General features: G+C 38.3%; 1 protein-coding gene across 1 annotated transcript; it reads right to left on the minus strand.

Moving 5' to 3' along the window:
* Positions 1–9,047: 9,047 nt before the first annotated feature.
* Positions 9,048–16,246, minus strand: LOC135473774 (protein FAM81A-like). Its single transcript, XM_064753667.1, has 6 exons — positions 16,145–16,246; positions 15,276–15,566; positions 14,768–15,016; positions 14,138–14,380; positions 13,574–13,684; positions 9,048–10,659 (listed from the first exon to the last, which is right to left on the minus strand). The coding sequence occupies exons 2-6, from the start codon at positions 15,561–15,563 to the stop codon at positions 10,444–10,446; spliced, it is 1,107 nt and encodes a 368-aa protein (XP_064609737.1). The 5' UTR covers positions 15,564–15,566; positions 16,145–16,246; the 3' UTR covers positions 9,048–10,443.
* Positions 16,247–16,332: the final 86 nt, after the last annotated feature.

Genomic DNA, 16,332 nt, shown 5'->3' on the forward strand with positions numbered 1-16,332 from the left:
CCAATGGAGGCATGTATGTGTGGAGAGTTAGTAGTACACCTGTGATTTCACCCAATGGAGGCATGTATGTGTGGAGGGTTAGTAGTACACCTGTGATTTCACCCAATGGAGGCATGTATGTGTGGAGAGTTAGTAGTACACCTGTGATTTCACCCAATGGAGGCATGTATGTGTGGAGAGTTAGTAGTACACCTGTGATTTCACCTAATGGAGGCATGTGTGTGTGGAAAGTTAGTAGTACACCTGTGATTTCACCTAATGGAGGCATGTGTGTGTGGAGAGTTAGTAGTACACCTGTGATTTCACCTAATGGAGGCATGTATGTGTGGAGAGTTAGTAGTACACCTGTGATTTCACCTAATGGAGGCATGTATGTGTGGAGAGTTAGTAGTACACCTGTGATTTCACCTAATGGAGGCATGTATGTGTGGAGAGTTAGTAGTACACCTGTGATTTCACCTAATGGAGGCATGTATGTGTGGAGAGTTAGTAGTACACCTGTGATTTCATCCAATGGAGGCATGTATGTGTGGAGAGTTAGTAGTACACCTGTGATTTCACCCAATGGAGGCATGTATGTGTGGAGAGTTAGTAGTACACCTGTGATTTCACCTAATGGAGGCATGTATGTGTGGAGAGTTAGTAGTACACCTGTGATTTCACCCAATGGAGGCATGTATGTGTGGAGAGAGTTAGTAGTACACCTGTGATTTCACCCAATGGAGGCATGTATGTGTGGAGAGTTAGTAGTACACCTGTGATTTCACCCAATGGAGGCATGTATGTGTGGAGAGTTAGTAGTACACCTGTGATTTCACCCAATGGAGGCATGTATGTGTGGAGAGTTAGTAGTACACCTGTGATTTCACCTAATGGAGGCATGTATGTGTGGAGAGTTAGTAGTACACCTGTGATTTCACCTAATGGAGGCATGTATGTGTAGAGAGTTAGTAGTACGCCTGCGTCTTCACCGAATCGTGGGTCGTATATATGAAGAGCCAGTTGTGCACCGGTGCTTTTACCATATCCTGACACATATAACATGTATGTGGAGAAATTATGGATTCATCCGTGTTTTCACCTAATCGTGGAATGTATGTGTAGAGAGTTATTGGCACAGATGTGTTCCATCTCAGAGCACAAATTTTCAATACTTTTCTAGTTAAAGGCTCCGTACATCTGTATTTACTTTCGGGGCCTGGGCCATCCCTGGGCCCTCGCCTATATAATTGACTGGCATAGTCGTTCCACTTACCTTTGTACGACCTTACCACCTCTCCACCCCACTGGCTACGGGTCTGGTTACTCTAGCCACTGTACAATTAACATTGTGCAGTTTATCCGCGTGCATTATTTGAGTAGATATTTTACAGCTCACATACCAAACTGTGCCAAAATGTGCAGTGCTAAATCACAACCTTGAGCATGGATATTTTTTCTTTTAAAACACACACAAATTAACGCCTGTAACGTTATATAGGATCGAAGAGCTTTCGGGTCCTTGGCTACCACTAGACCCTTTGGTTGGGATAGTGCCCTTTCCCTCCACCCCCCCCCCCCCCCCACTTGCTCCATACGCCCCTGATATTGAAGAGGCGAGGCAATGTTCTAATCGAATGAATGAAATCAGTAATCAAATCTATGTTAGTTTATAAGATGTCGATAAACAAAATATGTATCTTAGTTGCGCTTTGATTGCAGATCTCAATACATCCAACGTGCCGATGTAATTAAAACACGACGAAAATAAGCATTAAGCGTTCAGTGGAATTAAACACAATCGTGAGGCTGAGTACCAGAGATTCGGGACACTCTGTCCATATTTACTGACAAGAGAATGTTTGTACTCATGGTAAATCGTAAGAAACTTAAATTAAACATGTTTAATGGAACTTCATTTTGATACGCAAGTTTTTGCGGTAATAACTTGTGCCGTGGGTTGAAATCGTGAAATAACACACGTGATCTATAATACAATGAAAAATATACACCTCATCTGCAGAGCCTTTCGTCGTACATTGATTTCCAAGGCAGGATAATTTACTATGTCACGTTTGAAACTATCTCTCTTGTTGTAAAGTCGGCACGACAGGAAACCGTTTTGGAGATTCTGTGCAGCATGTCGGTAAGATTGTCAAGCTCCTGACCAGTTCTCGTTGGATTTCTTCATTACTACAATCTTGCCCCCATTGCCTTCTTATGCGGTCAGTATTTAGGTTAATTGTAAATCCCCGATTGTCAACGGTCTGGGTTTCCCGCGGGTCGGGTCATACCAAAGATTTTAAAAACGGGTAGGTTTAACGTCGTGCCCAACAATTTTTCAGTCATATGACGACGAAGGAATCCTTAGAGTGTATGTAATGTACCTCCTTGTTGCAGGACGGATTTCCACCGCTCTTTTATCTAGTGCTGCTTCACTGAGACGACTTACCGAAGGCAAGTAAACCGCTTCGCCCGAGCCATTATACTGATACGGGTCAACCAGTTGTTGGTTTAAACGTATTTATTTTCCTTCACATATACACAGTAAGCCAAAGGCTAATAGCGTGTAACATTCGTAGAAATTCATACACCATTTTTTCCTTGAAAAACAAAATATATAGTCATTATTTTGAAGCTATTTAGACAAAAAGACAAATAAGTTATAATTATTTACAGAATAATAAATAAAATATATAAATATGAATATACATATGCAAACATATATACACACATATACACACATATATGTATACACACGCACATGCATAGATATATATATATATATATGCGAGTGTGCAGACACATACATACACATCCACATATATACACACTCACATACATACATATATATATATATATATATATATATATATATATATATATATATATATATATATATATATATATATATATATATATATATATATATATATATATATATGCGAGTGTGCAGACACATACATACACATCCACATATACACGTTCACATTCATATATATATATATATATATATATATATATATATATATATATATATATATGCGAGTGTGCAGACACATACATATATATACACATATATACACATATATACACACCCACATATGTACATATATATATGCAAATGTGCACACACACACATCCATATATATACAAACATGTACATAATTATACCTTAGTGGCCGTCATGAAATGCTACTTGGTCTCTTCAACAGCTGTATTAATATAACATAAGCATGAAATCCAAATAAAACAGAAATAAACAGATAAAGTTTGAGATTTATCACCAAATAATACATTAGAATCTTTTGGTGTGGCTAATGAAAAGGCATGCCTCTAAACAAATACATACATTTAGTTCAGTCGGCAAAGTATTACAGCCATAGAGGAGAGCTGTAGCTGAGATGTCCGTATAACCAAGCAGTCTTATATCATTCAACATGATATCCCTTTGAACAACATACCTTTTGCACTCTAGTAGATAATGGGCAGCTGCTTCGAAAGGCCCACCACAAATTCATTAGGAGAGTCAGTAATAAAATTATTAAATAAATCATCATTTATTGAGCTACATCCATTTCTTAGTCTACACAAAATTATATTTGATCAGGGGGTGCCAACATAATACCATACGGGTAGCACTGGCGGATAAAATAGTTTTTCTAGAGCTATTTGAAATTCTTTATGACTTTTGATTTGTCTAATTCAATACGGTAAACTGTTCCAGTCCCGCGCCGTTTGTGGGGAAAAAGAATTAATAAAGCTGGCTATTCTACATCGAAAAGTTTTTAGTTGATTTGTTGATCTGATTTGATATGGACTACGCTGATATGCTGGTAGTGATAGTTTGTTTTCAAAAACATTGCTAGTTGCATCATTAAGATAACGTTGAAAGAAAACCAGCCTATGTATATAGCGTCGCTTACGCAATTGTGTGAAGCCTGACTCTTCATAGAGTAGGTTAGAGGCAGCACTTTTAGTTAAACCAGTGATGACACGAAGTGCGTCCTTTTGGATGTTTTCAATGGTACATACTTGGCCTTCACTAATATGGTCCCAAACTATATCTGCATATTCCATAGATGGTCTTATAAGAGATTTGTATATGATTTCTAGGCATTTTCTGCTTAGACATTATTTAAGTGCTCTGAACACAGATAATTTTTTATTCGCAGCTTCCACAAGGTTGTCTATATGATAAGTCCAGTTTTTAGTGTTATTAAAGATTTATACTAAATGCTTGTGCGATGTAGCTGAAGTTATATTTTCCCCTGAAAACTGAAATGATAACGGCGATGGTTGCCTGCGTCTTGAAACAGTAAGTGCTACAGTCTTTGTTGCATTAAAGTCAACAAGCCAAGTTTTAGCCCAAAAATCCATTTTTTCAAGGTCGTCAGTTATGTAAAAAAAAGTTTTGCTGTGTCAGTTGGTCAGCTACAACATGAAGGCAGGTGTTATCAGCAAATAACTTTATATTATTGGTAATTTCATTTCGAAGGTTATTGATATAGACAAGGAACAATAAAGGTCCCAAGACGGAGCCCTGAGGAACTTCGGCATTTAAAGCTCTAAGATTTGATTGGGAATCGTTTAGTACAACACTTTGCTTACGATCTTTTAAATAATCCTCAAACCAGTGGAGCAAGCCACCTTTTATTCCAAGTGATTTTAATTTAGCTAGGATGCCTTTGTGCCAGACTCGATCAAAAGCCTTAGAGATATCAAAAAAAAAAAAAATTAAAAACACTTTTACTGGCCGTCATCCAAAGCTTTAACGATTTCAAAATAGAGGTCTACGAGTTGCACGGTTGTTGACTTTGATGATAAAAAACCATACTGGTTCGGAGATATTTCGGGACGCAGGTGGCTAAATACTGTCCGAAGGACAACGCGTTCGAACACTTTGCTGATGCAGCTAGGCAAAGAAACTGGTCTGTAGTTTGCGGCCTGAATACATGGGTAACGTTGGCAATGTTCCAAGAATATGGACATTTTCCTGAAGGCAGATTGAATAATGTCGTCAAGATTGGAGAAATTTCGCTTAGCTTCAAAAAGCATTTTGGGACTGATGCCATCTGGTCCGGTAGTTTTGCTCGTGTCGACAGACTCAATCACCTCAAGTACATCAATGGATTCAACAGTGATGCCTAGTAATTCTGCATTAGTCTTAGGTGCAACTTTGGGGCATGCTACATTTGTGTCATTCAAGGAGCAGACAATAGAGAAGAAATCGTTCAGTAAGTTTACCTTATTTGCATCATCATATTCGTAAGTGTCATTGTCTGTTAACAAAGGAGGAACTGGACCTACATTGGTTACCATTCTTCAGCCTTTCTAATAAGTGAATTAACGTGATTTCTTTGTGTTTTGTTAGCAGAAATATGGAGTTCACATGCAGGTTTGTGAGATTTTTTGTAAACTTTGTTTCTAAGTTTAATTTTTGCCTTAATTGCTGTTGATATCCATGGCTTGTCCTCGGGATTTATTGTTAACATACGATTTGGGATACTTGTGTGAACCAAGACTAAAAGGGCATTTGTTATCAATAGGCACATTTCGCCAACATTGTCAACTGAGATTATTTCTTCCCAGTTTACCTGAGATAAACAGTTACGGTATCTGTTCCAGTTTGCTGCATTATATTGCCAAATTAATCTTTCGTATCTTTGCATCTTCGGGAGTGTACATCTCAAACAGACAAAGACAGGACAGTGATCACTACAAAAATTTGATATGTTCCAAGAATTTGCTAACAATCCACGCTTGTTGCATATAAACGGATCTAGCAGCGTGTTAGAAACAGGCCTTGTGCTTTTATTTATTTATTTGATTGGTGTTTTACGCCGTACTCTAGAATACTCCAGCATTATTGTGGGAGGAAACCTAGCAGAGCCCGGGGGAAACCCACGACCATCCGGGCAGACCATCCACGTCCACCATCCAGCCAGCATGAGCTGGACGAACTCAAAGCGACCGCATTGGTGAGAGACTCCTGGGTCATTATGCTGCGCTAGCGCGCTAACCAACTGAGCCACGTAGGCCCCCCAGGCCTTGTGGGCTCGTCTATTAACTGGGTCATACCGAAGGTAGTAATAATAGTCGTGAAATGTTTATTAACTGGATTCAACAAATTTTCATTCAGGTCGCCTGTAAGTATTATGTTGTGATTATGGAAAGTGGTAATGACAGATGCCAATTCATATTTACATATATTCAGTCAGGATGACTCAGGTCTTTGTGAGACCTGTTTAGTAAAAGATTCCATCTCACACCTGTTATTTCATTGCAAAACCTACAGTAATGCAAGGAAACTTTTTTTTTTTTTTGCAGATCTAATTAAACTTGGTGTCACTCACCCTTCCTTGGAAACTGTGTTCAGGTCGTTACATAATGAAAGCCTCCAGGCTGTTGCCTCCTTTTTACTATGATAAGAAATTCTAGACAGTATGTAGTTATTAGTTCAAGGTTTAATGAATTGATATAATATTGGCCTAATGACCACCTTTTCTCAGAACTGAGTTCCCTTTCCATTGTCTTTGCATCTCTGTCCATCCACTCGTATATCTGTGTATATGCGAAACCCTCCCTCTTACACCTGTGTTTATAAAGGAGACAAACCCAGAAAATGAAATGATGCTTTTTTTTTTTACCGCATGGGCACGTCATGCTTGTGCATGGGGTTGTCATTCCCTTAATATATATATATATATATATATATATATAATGACAGATTCCATATTATATTTTAGCACGTCCCACATCCCAATTTCTGTTCCTGGAGGCATATAGATCCACCAAGTACTGTGGACGGTTTGTCGAACGGTTCTGTCCAGATCATTTCCAAGTCTTTATGCTTTAAATAGCAGTGGCGAGAAAAAGATATCCTTTCCGACATTTAGACATATACCCAACCCCAAGCTGGGTCACAATCACGTCTAAGAGGCCCGTGAAATCCAGGCATTAAAAGAGAGCTACTTGGGATACGAGAGGTGAGATGGGTCTCGGTTAAAGCTATAACATCAAAGTTGCACAGATTAGCAAAAACTAAGTTTAACTTGTGTTTGAGTCCGCATACATAGAGATAAACGACTGATAGATCAGTAAAGCATGGTGTTTTGGGTGGACCAGGATTTACTTCAACATCACCACAAAGTAGTAAGTGAATAAGTAAAGTAATTATTTTGTTTACAAGCACTTTTATTGTAAAAAACCATGTTAAGTCATAATAGTACCATATAAGTGGAACCATCAATACAGTACATGTATATCTCATATCCAATTGCATATTGTGTAAATATTGCATAACAAAGTTGTGGAATGGAAGGAATTGAAAGCTGCATTCTATCACAGGTTATCATGGAATGTTGCTTTAATATGGTTTACGGCAGAATATTCATAAAAAAAAATTCCAAACTTAACCAAATTTACTAAAACATGCACTTGTATATTTATTTTACAATTTAGCCAAATCATGCCCACTCCACTACACATTTTGTAAGACCACAATTTTGCATGTGTACTTTATAAATCACACAAAACTCTGCCATCAAGCTTATTTAGTCAACAGCATACCCGAACATGAACAAAATAGATTGCTGTGATACACAAGCCAACATCAAAACTTCAGACTGCAGCATCACAAAAATGCAATCTTAAAAATACTGTAAGTGTACCAGTACACAGGCATGTACAACAAAGTCCATTCACAATTAGAATCTCCAATCATGCCTTACTTTATTTCTATGAGTGGTTGTGTATATATATATATATATATATATATATATATATATATATATATATATATATATATATATATATATGCGTGTGTGCGTGTTTGTTTGTGTGTGTGTGTGAGTGTGTGCGTGCATGTGTGCGTGCGTGCGTGTGTGTGGGTGTGTGTGCGTGCATGTGTGCGTGCGTGCGTGCGTGCGTGTGTGTGTGCGTGTAACAACAAAAGTGATAGGAAAGTTGGATAACTTAAATGGCAAGATTGTCACTTGTATGCTGTGATTAAATTTTAACATAAAGGCAAAGTATTTGGGCAGGTATCAGGTCTAAGACAAGTTGTTTGCTTGTGTGGCTTTCACATGCCAATATCACTTTTAATGTCAATTTTCAAATACTCGGCTATTCCATCACATAGCTAAACAGATAACACACTGGTAGACAAATATGTGCATGCAGAGTGCAAGACAATGCTTGGAATTCAAATTCCATGTGATATAACATACACAGGTATATAACACAGGGTAAGTACTGTACTGTGACATGCTTATATCATGTGTGAGAGTCATGCAAAACTGTGTGGGATTAATGCAAAACCTGTGTGAGAGCAATGTAAAACTGTGTTAGAGTAATGCAGAACTGTGGGATAAATGTAAAAACTACTCGACAGCAATGCAAAACTCTGAGAGAGTAATGAAAAACTGTATGAGAGTAATGCAAAATTGAGTGAGATTAAAGCAAAATTGTGTGAGAGTAATGCAAAACTCTGGAAGCCATATAGAAGACTGGACAATGATAGAACTGCATATCCATAGTCCACTTCATATAACCTGCACAGGTATAACAGGTGAGGTATTGTGTGGTGTATAAGACAGGTCATGTATTGTGTGGTGTATAAGGCAGGTGATGTACTGTGTGGTGTATAAGACAGGTGATGTACTGTGTGGTGTATAAGACAGGTGATGTACTGTGTGGTGTATAAGGCAGGTGATGTACTGTGTGGTGTATAAGACAGGTGATGTACTGTGTGGTGTATAAGACAGGCGATGTACTGTGTGGTGTATAAGGCAGGTGATGTACTGTGTGGTGTATAAGACAGGTGAGGTGCTGTGTGGTGTATAAGGCAGGTGATGTACTGTGTGGTGTATAAGACAGGCGAGGTGCTGTGTGGTGTATAAGACAGGTGATGTACTGTGTGGTGTATAAGACAGGTGATGTACTGTGTGGTGTATAAGGCAGGTGATGTACTGTGTGGTGTATAAGACAGGTGATGTACTGTGTGGTGTATAAGGCAGGTGATGTACTGTGTGGTGTATAAGACAGGTGATGTATTGTGTGGTGTATAAGACAGGTGATGTACTGTGTGGGGTATAAGACAGGTGATGTACTGTGTGGTGTATAAGACAGGTGAGGTGCTGTGTGGTGTATAAGACAGGTGGTGTAGGCCATGGTTTGATGTATAAGACAGGTGATGTAGGCTACTGTGTGATGTATAAGACGGGTGATGCAGGCTACTGTGTGATGTATAAGACAGGTGATGTAGGCTACTGTGTGATGTATAAGACAGGTGGTGTAGGCCATGGTTTGATGTATAAGACAGGTGATGTAGGCTACTGTGTAATGTATAAGACAGGTGATGTAGGCTACTGTGTAATGTATAAGACAGGTGATGTAGGCTACTGTGTGATGTATAAGACAGGTGGTGTAGGCTACTGTGTAATGTATAAGACAGGTGGTGTAGGCTACTGTGTGATGTATAAGACAGGTGGTGTAGGCCATGGTTTGATGTATAAGACAGGTGATGCAGGCTACTGTGTGATGTATAAGACAGGTGGTGTAGGCTACTGTGTGATGTATAAGGTGGGTGATGTAGGCCACAGTTTGATGTATAAGACAGGTGACAATTGAGACAAATAAGAGGTACTCTATGAGGAAGACTGTGCTGCTGTAATTAAATAGGTAAACAATACATGCTGATGAGTGGGAAGCAATGCTTGGAGCTATAAGGTCCAGCAGATATAGTCATTTAATTTGAATTTCATAAGTAAAAAGCATGGTAATACATGTTTATAAATGTTAATGCTGCTAGGTAAAGACTAAACTGCTTTCAATGTTTGTAAAATTGGAAGCATAATTCTTAGGCAAGTCATGCTGGCTTATACATGCTTATACAAACAAACAAGAGAAAGTGCATGGAGAACCATCGTCTGCTGTGGATGAACACAGCATGGTTCAAACCACTCTGAACACCTTGCAAAACATATTTCAACTATTAACAAGAGATCACAGTTCAATTTTCCTCCATCTGTCATCATAGGATTTCTCATCTCTGTATAAGGTTAAGACTGTCATTTGTCAGAGACAAAACAAGGTGCAGATACAACATTTTAACGTCTGCATAATTACAACCGACAACAAAAGAATATTACATACATGTCCCATATACATCTAAAATCTGTAATTTTTTAGAACATGCACATGGAATTGTGGAACGCTTTTCTCATTGTAAATTTAAATCATTCAACGTTTTTTGGTTGATTACTTTCCTCTCCTAACCACTGACTGTTTTTGGCAAGATTCTCAAAACTCATTTGATTTTATATTCTACAAAAAACAAGCATCATCTTGGAGTTTCATGGGTCCAGTTTTACATGACCTCAAGGCAAAGGTGAAGTCCCTACAATCAATGCCCAAAAGACATTCCAATTCTCAGAAGAGAATGATTATTTTCAGCAACTCTCAGACAAGAACAACCATTTTTCTGATGTGGCTAATTTCTTTACGCAGCTGTTCCTCCAAAAGTTTCCTCTTTCCATCTACCACAGTCTTCATGTTTGTGATGCTGTCATGGACAGTGGAGAAGCCTTCTCGACACTCTCGCTTTAGTCGCTGGAAATCTTCAGCCTGCTTCTTTGATCCTGTTTCTAATCGCTCGATGATTTTGGATTCTAATGTCTACAGGATATAAAGATATAATGACGCATATAAAAACTGTACATAAATTATAAAATGATCCATCTTTAATAAAGTGTTTAAAGTAAGTTGGCTATTTTGAGATCATACGATATTTTCTACAATGTCTTTTTCATGATAAGAAATTGGCCAGGCCAGGGATCAAGTAAAATGGCTTCATCTCCAAAAATCAACTCCTAAACAGGAGCGACCAAGGTAGCCACAAAATTTTCTGATTACCCTCCCAGGATGCATTAGTCACTGCACTAAAGAAGATGTTGGATACCCAGAAAGATGAACTGTCCTTAAGTCATTCCATAATTCACAACAATGTTTCTACTGGCTACTTATGTTTAGTATACGTGAATGTACCGCTGTGTAGACCACAGTAGACCTTAAGCCAAACATACTAAATACATGTACTGAATTTGCAGCAGAACCTACTAAGTAAATTGCTCTTAAAGTTTTACATTAGAAAAGTATAAGGTCACCAAAACTACTGACAGTAACCATTTAGTTAGAGAAGGGTGGCTATTACAGGGTTAATCTAAATAGTAATGTCTTTGTCTTGTGTTAAAGATCTACTTAACTGTTAGTTCTGTTTTATACAACTTCTTGCATTACCTAATTTAGAAATGCCCATCATATCCAGTTTGGAAAAGTTTTTATCATGTGACTGCCTTGGAATCTGTCATCTGACTCACAAGTTTTAAGACAGTCCTGGGATAATCTATTTTTTTAACATTGATGGTTGTCAGTCTGGAAAACATGACCGTTACACAGTCTTACATTTTTAATTTGAAGAATTGAAAGCCAATGAAATAAATATTTCTCTGAAGTAAATATCAATTTTTAACAGCTTCCATTATCATCCACGTGCAGTGGCTAACATGAAACTACAAAGATCTACCCCATCAATGACATCCTGTAACAACAAGATTAAGACACACTGCACTGTTGGATGAATCACTGTTGTGTCTTCAAGCTGTGACAGAATACAGCCAAGTATACAGTAATAGAACTCAGCTGCTGCAGGTACAGAGGGTACATATGGTGTGAGGTACGTGTACATGGTCCATATAATGGGAAAGTTAACATTACCGCATACTTTAAGGCTAAGGGAGCATTAAAGCTACATGCTGACATAAGCTGATGACATGTTAGGATTAACTTTAAAATGGGTTATACCATGTTAAGCCATCTGTATTTGCCATGGCAGTTAAAAGTTAAACTACAAGCACATCTACATATAAGTTCTTTAAAATTGCCTTATAAATGGCATATGCCTTATAAATGGTAGAAATTCAGTGAAAAAACATTATCAATGGGAATGTTACAACCGCAGTTTGTGGTAAAACATGACAATAACCCAGCATATACCTCTTATCAAAGTCATTTGTATGTTTAAGAAAACCTAACTACTGGCAGAATCATTTTGGCATTTTATAACATTCAAAGGAGAACATAACTTAGAATCTGGTTAATGTAATCATATTTTTGTGAAATTACTCTATGATACATTAATGATTTACAAAACGTGTGAGTTGATACCCAGCTCTCTACCCTACAGTGTCCTGACGATAAAATGTGTGTGAGTTGATACTCAGCTCTCTACCCTACAGTGTCCTGACGATAAAATGTGTGTGAGTTGATACCCAGCTCTCTACCCTACAGTGTCCTGACGATAAAATGTGTGTGAGTCGATACCCAGCTCTCTACCCTACAGTATCCTGACGATAAAATGTGTGTGAGTTGATACCCAGCTCTCTACCCTACAGTGTCCTGACAATGAAATACGTGTGAGTTGATACCCAGCTCTCTACCCTACAGTGTCCTGACGATAAAATGTGTGTGAGTAGATACTCAGCTCTCTACCCTACAGTGTCCTGACGATAAAATGTGTGTGAGTTGATACCCAGTTCTCTACCCTACAGTATCCTGACGATAAAATGTGTGTGAGTTGATACCCAGCTCTCTACCCTACAGTGTCCTGACGATCAAATACGTGTGAGTTGATACCCAGCTCTCTACCCTACAGTGTCCTGACGATAAAATACGTGTGAGTTGATACCCAGCTCTCTACCCTACAGTGTCCTGACGATCAAATATGTGTGAGTTGATACCCAGCTCTCTACCCTACAGTGTCCTGACAATGAAATACAAGTGAGTTGATACCCAGCTCTCTACCCTACAGTGTCCTGACAATGAAATACGTGTGAGTTGATGCCCAGCTCTCTACCCTACAGTGTCCTGACAATGAAATACGTGTGAGTTGATGCCCAGCTCTCTACCCTACAGTGTCCTGACAATAAAATGTCAAGCTCTAGGAGATGTATTGATCTACAATGAAACTGATCTGATTTTTTAACTACTCTAACAAGAAGATAAGCACATCAGTATATTTATTTAATATTACATCTTTATCTACTGTATATGTTAACACTGGTACACTTGTAGGAGTGTTGATGTTTTATGCCTTACCCAGTCACGGTGAAATCCATTAATCTGTTAAGATTGGTAACAAGATATTATATATTGCTATCTATACAATTGCAAGATAACGGAAACATTACTACAATTCCAATAATGTTTGCCAGCATCAAAAATTTGTTTACTCAGATAAATATCCTACTCTACTGTTACTGTTTTAAGTAACGGAAATCATCAATAATATTTAGCTTATCATCCAAAGCTGGCTGCACAACAATTACTGCATTTTGATGCAATGTTATATGATAAAGGTATAAATGAGGAGATAAAGGAGAGAAGCCAAGTTCACACTTTCATATCAAAGAGAGATTTGTTTAGGAATCACACTGACAATACATATAAACAGATTACATTTATTTTTCCACTGAATGACATTAAGTACTCAAACAGCCCGTCTGAAGAAGGCTTACATGAAAGTAAAGCTCACCTTTTGAAATGCTGTCAAGCTGGCAAGATCTTTTTCTTTGGCCTGTTCCACTTTCTTCAACCTGGTGTCCAGCATTATATGAAGATCATCTATTCGCTTTTCTAATCTGTCCTGTACGGAAAAATACCATCATTATAACACTGTAAATGTTGGGTTAAACCTCAGATGACAAGGTTTCCCGTAGTACCACATAGGAATAAAACAAAACTGTAACATTTAAAAATTTTAAAAATTAAATCTTCCAAAAACTTGTGTTTGGACATACCATAATGAAACTGAAATTTTCCAAAATTCATTTCATGAAATGCAGCAACTTATTCGCCAAGCTAACAATTATCTTGCTATGGCAATAATCATAGGACCACCCACCATTTCCAATGTTATACATTTGAATTAGAGTCACACATGATATATCTCTATTAAAAACAATATACATATTTCAAAATGTTACATCATAAATTTACAACCACCCAAGATCCAGTAAAGTACAACGTATATTAATTGCTCTCTTTTCTAACAGCAGGGATATACAAAAAGCATATCAAGGGGGGTAACTCTACTTGCCATTCTGACATCTCTGGGCTGAAGCGCCTTTTCAATACTACTGAGTAACCTTGCTTCCAGTTTCTCTCTTTCGGCCTCCTCTGTGATGTGGTATGTAGACAAATTGTTTCTAAGATCTTCAACCTGACTCTTAGTTTTGGACTCAAGCAGTGTGAGCTGATGGTTAGTCCCTCCCTCAACTTGTTGTAACTGGATTTTGTTATCAGAGGACGATCTGTCAAGCTGGTTTAGAACTTGTAAAATCTGTTACAACAAGAAAAGGAACTTTAACAAACAACATATAAAGGCATCATTTAATGGGAACCCTAACTGTCTACCAACTGTAGTATATCACCATCAGATTGAGACACACATTACGCTTGGAAAGACTTGTTTGCCGCACCATTGTTAGAATAAGTCTGTGTGCAAATGTCACAAACACAGAAAAACAAAGGAAACAGAAGAAATCCTGCTTGTAATAAGTGAGAGTAGGTCTTCTTCCAACCAAAGTACAGAATGACCTTTTCCACACCCTTTTTTGAACAAAATCTTCAAAAATATCACATAGCTTCCTCAAGACCACTTAAAATGTGAATATGGTATTCTCGAATATGGCACAGCGTATACTTTCCACTTTGTAGAATTCCCCACCTGAGCTTCAAGGCTATGGAGTCGGTCATTGAACTTGGCCTGTATGTCTTGTTGTTGATTGCCTACAGACTTCACATAGTCATGACAGGAGCGCAGGTCTGTGGAGAGTTTAGAAATGGAGTTGTCACAGCGCACAACTCTGCCGCGCAGGTCTGTCAGGGTAGCCACATGGTGAACCTCCAGGTTTTTCACTGCTGATGTTGTTGTTGTGGCGGATGCATCTCTTGCTCTTAGCTGTTCCTCTATAATCTAGTAAAATGTAAAATTATCAAATTAATAAATAAACAAATGGTTAAATAACACACAATCTGTAAGCTGCCTAACTAGAGATCGACAATCTACATAAGCTCATTTTCACACATGACATTGTTACAATTCCATGGGATAAGGTTGAAAGAAAAGACAATCTTGAAAGCTGAAAAATAAAAGAAAAAAACAAGAAAACACTTCAAAGTCAACAACAAGCCTAGTAAGCTGAGGGGAGTGGAATTTTTTGAACACACTTTACCCCAATGTCACTGTTCAGCTTATTGACAACAGCTGTTATATTGCGGATGTGTTCAGCAAGCATTTCCCTGGAGTGCTTCTCTTCTTGCCAGGTTCCCTTGGAGAAGTTGAGACTATCCAGAACATCCTCCTTGATCTTGAAGGCTCTTTCTATCAGCCGCTGTGTGTTTCTCTCCTGCTGATTGAGTCGGTCTTCTAACACCTCCAATCTGGATGGGGCTTGCATGATGTACTGGTCAGCAAGCTCATGGCCACTCCGTCTCAGCACAGGTAAATTTGATCCAGACATTTTCTGCCAAAAAAAGCGAACATTTAGTCCTTGACTTATTTATGATATAGTAGAAAAGCAGGCAAAATGGAATGACCTTTAAACAATACCTAGGTTATTAGAAGAAATACTTTGAATATATCTGATGATGGGATCATTTCATTTCATGGACATTTAATCAAAATATGAGTAATACAGTCAGCAATATTTATTTAATTCTGGCAACGTCAGTGTTGTAATTACTTGAATGAAAAAACAAAAAAACAAAACAGAACAATGAAACTAAGTACTGATATTCATGTGGGTGGAACTAATACATGTGCTATTGGCGATGTTTTGACGAGAGGATGAATGGACATGAATATAACAACATATATTATGATTTTTGCTGGACCTTGCACTGCCATTGAATCCCGTAGACTCGCCTTGGTTACCAACACTACAACAGCTAAACCCAAAAGAATGCGACATATGAAATGGCTCGATAAACTCAATGTGCGAAGATGGCAGCCTTGTACAAAGAATTACATTTGCTGAATTATAACTTAGTCTGCTGAGCAGAGACAACTGACTGTGGCTCTCGTAAGTCAGTGAATACTTACACAAAGTATGATTCATTTTTAACCCAGGTCCGCCATGATTTGTAAACATTATCGCTATCGATAGGTGCTGCCCTCTGGTGGGGTCAAAGGTTATCACGCTCGGCCACCTGTTGAGAAGCGGAAGTAAAGGCTTAACTCGGCGATTACGTCGACCCAGAATTCCCGCGCAAACAGCGCGCACCACAACG

The sequence above is a fragment of the Liolophura sinensis genome, chromosome 8, assembly GCF_032854445.1.
Source record: "Liolophura sinensis isolate JHLJ2023 chromosome 8, CUHK_Ljap_v2, whole genome shotgun sequence".
Lineage (NCBI taxonomy): Eukaryota > Metazoa > Mollusca > Polyplacophora > Chitonida > Chitonidae > Liolophura > Liolophura sinensis.

Bases quoted from the DNA above. Each gene is read 5' to 3' on its own strand.
- LOC135473774 (XM_064753667.1), bottom strand. From the start codon at position 15,563: ATGTCTGGATCAAATTTACCTGTGCTGAGACGGAGTGGCCATGAGCTT. The intron at 13,685-14,137 runs GCAAGTAGAGTT...TTTTCCGTACAG, and splicing joins AGCCCAGAGATGTCAGAATG to GACAGATTAGAAAAGCGAAT. The intron at 10,660-13,573 runs GTGAGCTTTACT...TATATCCTGTAG, and splicing joins GCTTGACAGCATTTCAAAAG to ACATTAGAATCCAAAATCAT.